Source organism: Gossypium hirsutum, chromosome A06 (assembly GCF_007990345.1).
Source record: "Gossypium hirsutum isolate 1008001.06 chromosome A06, Gossypium_hirsutum_v2.1, whole genome shotgun sequence".
NCBI lineage: Eukaryota > Viridiplantae > Streptophyta > Magnoliopsida > Malvales > Malvaceae > Gossypium > Gossypium hirsutum.
This window is the reverse complement of record NC_053429.1, coordinates 78,640,050-78,647,252: the sequence shown is the minus strand read 5'-3', so window position 1 is coordinate 78,647,252 and position 7,203 is coordinate 78,640,050. Positions and strand designations below refer to the sequence as shown.

Here is a 7,203-nt window from a genome sequence, read left to right as displayed (position 1 = left end):
AATGACTAAGCATTTTTAATGACCTAATTCCATATAAGGACCTCCAATTTAAAGTTATATAGCTATTTAATCTCTTTGGCTATTAGAACTCAACTTTTGCACCTTGTGCAATTTGCTCTTTTATCGATTTAATCATGTAATCGATAAAATTTCTTTACGAAATTTTCACACAACATTAATATCATATTTTAGACCATAAAATAATTTTAAAATAAATTTTCTTTCTAGAATCGGATTTGTGGTCTAGAAACCACTGTTCCGATTTCTCTAAAAATGGGCTGTTACAGGGCATATTGGTTAGGCACTTGAGTTAAATGTTTTGGTATGTTTTAAGCTAGTTTGGATGTGTTTTGAAGGCATGTAAGTGGTGCCTCACACGGTCACTCCACACGGCCAAGTGGCCTATTTAATTTTGGTGCAGGTTTGTTCCACACGGTCACAGGTTGTCACATAGTCTGGTGACACAACCGTGTGACCTTATTTCGGATTCACAAACGGTCTGTGACATGATTGTGTGACCTTATTTAGAATTGTGCATGGTTGGGCACACGGTCTAGTGACACGATCGTGTGACCCTTTTTTCGAACTGTGCACAGGTTGGCCACATGGCCATGTCTCTAAGGCATACGGCCGTGTGATCCCTGTTTTCAATTTTTCGTACATTTTTCTGTTTTGTTTCAAATCAGTCCCAAACTATTCCCAAATTGATTCTGTAAGCTCAATATAAGGCCTGTATTCATATATATGCTATGAATAATGATTGTTTTAATATTTAATTTAATAATTGAATGATTTTATGCTGTCACTTGATTCAATATGTACTGTAATACATCATAACCCTAATCTGACAATAAAGATAGGTTAGGGGTGTTACATTAATACAAATCCTTGAACAAATTAGGATTAATTGTATCAATAACCTTGAACTTCTTGAATATTTACTTCTTGAATATTTATTAGAAATTTAGTATTTTTTACTTAGAAATTGTTGTTGCTAGTGTGATTATTATGATATATTGCATCCTCAAGACACCAAAAAACTTAGTGATTTTTTTTTGTGAAAAAAAATTACTAGTATGTTGGTTTTGTGAACACCTTTGTGTGTTTAAGACTTAGCTTTATTTGTTCTAAATGTTTAACAAGAATGAGAAATATTTTAAAAAAAGTGTACTAGTAAAGTCGAGAAAGAATATGAAGAAAAAAAGTATGATGCATTAGTTTATATGACTTTTATAAACGTTTTAATTTTAAAAAAATTTGACTCCACAATCCAAATTTCCTAGCTCTACCTCTACTTTGTTCCCTTACTAAAAACCTACATAACAAAGGCCAAAACTCAAAATGACACACAAATTCCCTTAATAACTGTCCAAGTATGGATCTGTGGGGTCGACCCTATGACTTTGATGAACAGCTTCTCCCAAAAGTTGCTTTGACACCACGACTTTATCACGAGCATGTTGTGACTTAGTGAGCCAATGTTGTGGTGTTGTGTTCCCTCATGTCATGACATGATCGACTGTCAAGCCCTTCTCCCATAATCATGCTTCACAACGTCATGACCTCAAGTAGCTCCTCATCACGACATTATGTGTTCTTGTTTTTTCTTCTTTTTACAGTGTCACCTTGAGTTCGCACTACAGCCATCAACTCCATCCAAGCACTTTGTTTATCTAAGCAATTATCAACTATCTGTTCCAATAGAAGGTTTTTTCTTCTCTAATCAGGTTATGTTGCCCAGGTCTCTAAGTCTGACTTGTTTATGCTCCAAATTATGGTTGTAGGAGAGCTATGATCTAGTTTCTTTCGTTTTTGTTTTCTACTTTATGCCTTGCCATGTTTTGGTTTGTTGCAAGTTTGGCTTCTACCCACTAGTAAGAACAAATGCCTTTATGGAAATGAGAATCAATGATTAGGGCCTTCGCCTTGATTCCTCCCCTGTTCTTCGTTCAGGCATTTAAAGGGATAGTGGTGGACTTTGTTTTCGCGAAGCTTTGACTAGGGCTTTACTTTAGCATGGGTCTCCTTCCCGCCTCTATTGGTTTTCATTATTAGATATGTTAACCATCTCTAATGATGTCTTGGTGCCTTGTACATTTTTTTTATAACAATGAAATTTTAGTATTATGTTAAAAAAATAATAAACTAACTTTTTTGAGAAAAAAAATGATATATCAAAGTAGGTGAAGTTTTAAGTATTTGTTAACAAGATAGGTAAAAGTTTGAAATTTTAGTAAAATATTATTTTAAAGTTAAATTTAGTAAAAATAATTCATCTTTAGAAATTAATGTAACAATCATAACAAGTAACAACATCATTCCGTCTCCTTTCATTTCTTCTATTTAATTATAATATAAAATAAAATAAATAAATAAATAAAAATCCCTCTCTTCAGTCTCCACTTTCCTCTGAAACCAAACCCATCTCCCCCACGCGTATTCTACTTTCCTGTCTCCTGCTCTTGAGCCGTGCTTTAAAACATCATTAATCATCTTCGGCTTCATCTTCATTATCATCTTAATGTTATTTCTATTTTCCATTTCTTTTCTGTTTCTATTTTCCTTCATCACGAAGAAATTAAGCAAATAAAGAAAGAAAATCCAGTGTTTGTTTTGGGTTTTCTTTTTTTTTTTTTTTCACCATGCTTTTTCCATGGAAGAAAGCCAAAGTAACCCGTATCTCACGGCTGGTTGCCGGCCTCCACCAATCCCCCAAACGCGGCGGATCCCTTGTGGTGGAGACTGGATTCCCGACATCCCTCATCGATCTGTTCGTTAAGAACCGTGATCGCTTGCGGAAGTCATCTAAAAAGAAATCCGGTCCCCAGATCCTAATCCCTTCCCCTCCCTGCAATGAAGAGCTACAAACTCCTGACATGGATGATGGCGAATTAGTAATAATTACGAGAGCAGGGGATGATGAGAAGATTGGCTTGCATCTCGTGTTTAAAATTTCTTTAATGGTGGCTCTGGCTGTTAGTACCAGAAATCTTGCGGTTTGGATCATGATGGCTGCATTGTTACTTGCGGTAATAGAGTTTGTTGGCACACATTTTCTGGGTTTCTTGAGACCCCAATCCAAGACCCTTTTCTTCGAATCTTGGATTCGAAAGGGTTTGAAATCAAGAGCAGATGAATTGGTTGAGAAACAACAAGGAACTGACTTCCCTGATTCTTGCGAGATTATTGAATTGAAAGATGAGATAAGAAGGGAAACCGCAATCATAACATGTAAGAGTGAGCGTAGTCGGAGTGCAAGATTCAAAACAAGTTTAATCAAGAAATTTGTTCCAAAGAAGTTGCGTCATGAAAAGAGTAAGAAGCAAGGGAAGAGTAACAAGAAGAAGGATAAGGAATCAAGTAATCAAGTAGCCAATGAAGAAGATGAATCAGAAACTGGAGGAGATCAAGTCTTGCAGGTTGAATCAGAACCGGAGAATGTAAGAAAAGGGAATTCAGGGACAGGGTACGTGTTTCTGCTTGTGATGGTTATTCTTGCTGGACTTACAGGGGGGCGGGGTGTTGCCCTTTTACTTTCCCTTGTATGCTGCTTCATACTAATATATATTGCAACACACCAGAAACCAAAGATGACATTGGTTTAAGTATGACGATATATCCAAATCGGAATATCGTCGTTGTCTTTTGTTTATAGCGGTTGGTTGTGGAGGTTTAGCTTCTGGTTGAAGCTGCAGCAATTATGATGGGCAAGGGAACTTGTATTTGTTGTAATTTCAACTGTAAATTTACATATACGATTCAGAATTCATTCAAGTGTTGCATTGCAATTTTCCTTGCCAAAGCTACATATAAGAATGGTGCTTGCAATTTTCTAGGGCTTAATTTGAAAAAAAAAGGAATTAATTAGCCACATTTTGATTGGGACAAAGGGAGTAAACCAATATTACTTGCTTGCTTTCCCTTCAATTTTTTAGTACTAGTCCTTTCTAAGATGTAAAATATATTTCTTATCTGAGTTCTCTCTTTCATGTTTTTTTATTGAATGCCAAACAAAGATTATTAAATTTAGGCCGTTTTTCCCAAAAAGGCCTTTAAAAAATATAATTATAAAAATAAGCCATTTATTGGATTATTTATCGGATTAGGCCTTAGAGAGAGCGTTTTGTCCATGTTAGCAAAAAAAGCGTCTTTGGGGGCGTGCTTTGCCGACGTGAACAAAACGCTCCCCCAAGGAAGCGTTTTAGCCCGAGTATAAATTTTCAAAAAAGATTATTTTTTAAATATTATAAAAATAGACCAATTTTTATAAAAATTTATAAGCATAAACCTTAAAAAAGACTCAAAGTGATAACACCACTTTTTAAAGTGTTACCAATTAATATGGAAACAAAACTTAAAAAACTAATTTTTATATAGACTCAAAATCTCATTTCCCTTGTTTTTTTAAGCAATGTGGGATGAGATATGTGTATATATAGACTCATGAATAGGCTTGCAGCTTGTTCCTAAACAATATAGGATTCATTCCTCTTTTAACCAATAACATGAGATTAAAAGTTATACTATATTTTATATTTTTTTACTTGGAGTTTAATTTTTTTACAAAAAATTAACATTTGTTATATTATAAATAAAAATTTTAAACTCTATAAGTAAAAAAATTATCAAATATAAAATGGGTATGGTAAAATATTAAAAATAAATATTTAAAAAATTACTAATAGTTGAGTGAATATTTTGTAAGTTTTTATAATTCGATAACTAAAAAATCATAATTAAGTGACTACTAATGTAATTTAATCTAGATATAAAAATATGAAAAATAATTATTATATTTTATGTATATTATATATTTCTATAAAAAACTTATTTAACATAATTATATATTATATTTAAATAAATTATCTATCTAGTCAAAATACATCTAAAATAAATTTATCAGCATTCATTAGGTGATGAAAATTAAATTAAAATTAGAATTAAAAAATTAGTTAGTATAGTAAAATATTAAAATAAGAAAATATTTAAAAAAGATATATCAATTTTTTTAAGTTACATAAAAATACTATTTGAGTGCCAAATACTCACCATTTATTTATTAGTCAAACATTCATAATATAAAATAAAAAATAAAGTTAAAAAAATTAAAAGTATAACTTCTAAATTTAAATAATGGAAATTTATTTTAAAAATTAGAATTGCATTGATATCAACTTCAAACATTTGAAGTTGAATAGAAGATTATTGCATGTACAAGTTCCATATGTGCAATTTGTTCCTTTTTTTTAATAGTTCTTTTGTATATGTTAACAATTCTAAAATGCAACAAGATTAAATATCCCAAAAGATAATTTTATAATATGAGAAAATGTTAACAAAATATGAAAAAATTGAAATTTTTTTGTAAAAAAAATATAAAATATAGTGTAGCGAAGAATCCCACATTGTTTAGGAACAAGCTGCAAACTTATTCATGAGTATATATACACATATCTCATATGCCACATTGCTTAAGAAAACAAGGGAAACAAAACTTTGAGTCTATATAAAGATTTGCTTTGTAAGTCTTATTTTCATATTAATTGGTAAAACCTTAAAAAAAATAGTGCTGTCACTTTGAGCGTTTTTTAAGGTTTATTCTTATAAATTTTCATAAAAATTAGTCTATTTTTATAATATTTAAAAAAAATGACCTTTTTTGAAAATTTAAACTCGGGTTAAAACATGTCTCTTGGGGAGCGTTTTTGCCATATCAGCAAATTGCATCCACGAGGGCGTGATTTTTGTTGACATGGCAAAAGGGCTCCTCCAGGGAAGTGCTTTGCTGGCATATCCCCTGAAATCACGCTGACGTGGACGCATTTTCGTGAAAAACGGCCTAATCTGGTAAATAACCCAATAAGTGGCCCATTTTCGTAATTTTATTTTTTAAAGGGCCTTTTAGGGTAAAACAGCCTTAAATTTCTCACTCCCTTAACCTCCTTTTGCACTATTAGTGTATCAAATACCAATCATTTAATACATGGATACATATTTTATCCAATGTGGTACTATATTTATCAATGGTTACATATTTTGGTATCTAAAAATAATGGTGTTAATTTTGTCTATTCTTTTATCAAATCATAAAAAAAATTAAATTAAACATTAAAAAATAATACAATAATCTTTGGTATCAAAATGTGTAACTTTTAATAAATACAAATATTATATTGAACTTTTAATAAATACAAATATTATATTGAACAAAAAATACACATTCAATAATAAAAATAATATAAACTCGAATACTAAATTATATAATTAAGTATCGCAAAAGTTGAATGTTTAATAAAAAAATTTAAGAATTTTAAGTAATAATGAAAAAATTAGATTGAAAGCTAAACTGAAGAACAAATTTGAAGTGGAGCTTCGGATATGAGCTTGGTTTTTCTTTGTTCTTTTTATCTCGAATGAATGTCTAACTGACTACACTCTTAATACAAACATGCTTTTTTATAAAAATAACTTAAAAAATTTAATTAATTATTAAAATAACCTATTTTTTTAATTAAACACGAAAATTACTTGAAATCTACAGTAAAAGTTGGTAAGTCAAACGATTTGGTGCCACCAACATGCCACGTCAGTATCTATGAAAAAGAATTAATTTTTTGATGGAGCCATGTAGAATGACACCACATGTATAAATATTAAGGAAATACTATAAATTTTGAAAATATGAGAGACTTCACAAAGAATTTTCCATTTTCTGGTGGATCCAATTTAATTGGCGCCACCAGATTTCGATGGTGTCAGGCCCTATTACTGTCTTCTTTCTTTTTTTTTCTTTTTATTTAATTTTTTATAAGTTTTGTCTTATATTATTTGTTCTATTATTTATTTTTTTTCTTTTTTTAAGTTTTTATTTTTCCTTATTTATTTATTTAAAAATTATATTTAAAATTTTAAAAATATTATATATTTATTTAAAAATTATATTTAAAATTTAAAAATATTTAAAATATATATTTAAAATAGTATAAAATAAATAATAAATTTGAAAGGTCATATCTTTAAAAATAATATATTTTAAATAATTTAAAAATCATAATTTAAAATATTATAAAACAAATAAAAAAATATTTAAAATTTAAAATTTACATTTAAAATATTATAAAACTAATAATAAATTTGAAAGTTCATATTTTTAAATGTTTTATATTATTAAAAAATATGTTAATATTTAAAAAATAATAACTA

At 29.6% G+C, this 7,203-nt stretch overlaps 1 protein-coding gene across 1 annotated transcript; it reads left to right on the top strand.

Moving 5' to 3' along the window:
* Positions 1 to 2,297: 2,297 nt before the first annotated feature.
* LOC121230430 (uncharacterized) lies at positions 2,298 to 3,788 on the top strand. The gene has a single exon (XM_041115179.1). The coding sequence runs from the start codon at positions 2,643 to 2,645 to the stop codon at positions 3,603 to 3,605; it is 963 nt and encodes a 320-aa protein (XP_040971113.1). The 5' UTR covers positions 2,298 to 2,642; the 3' UTR covers positions 3,606 to 3,788.
* The last annotated feature ends 3,415 nt before the right edge of the window (positions 3,789 to 7,203 follow it).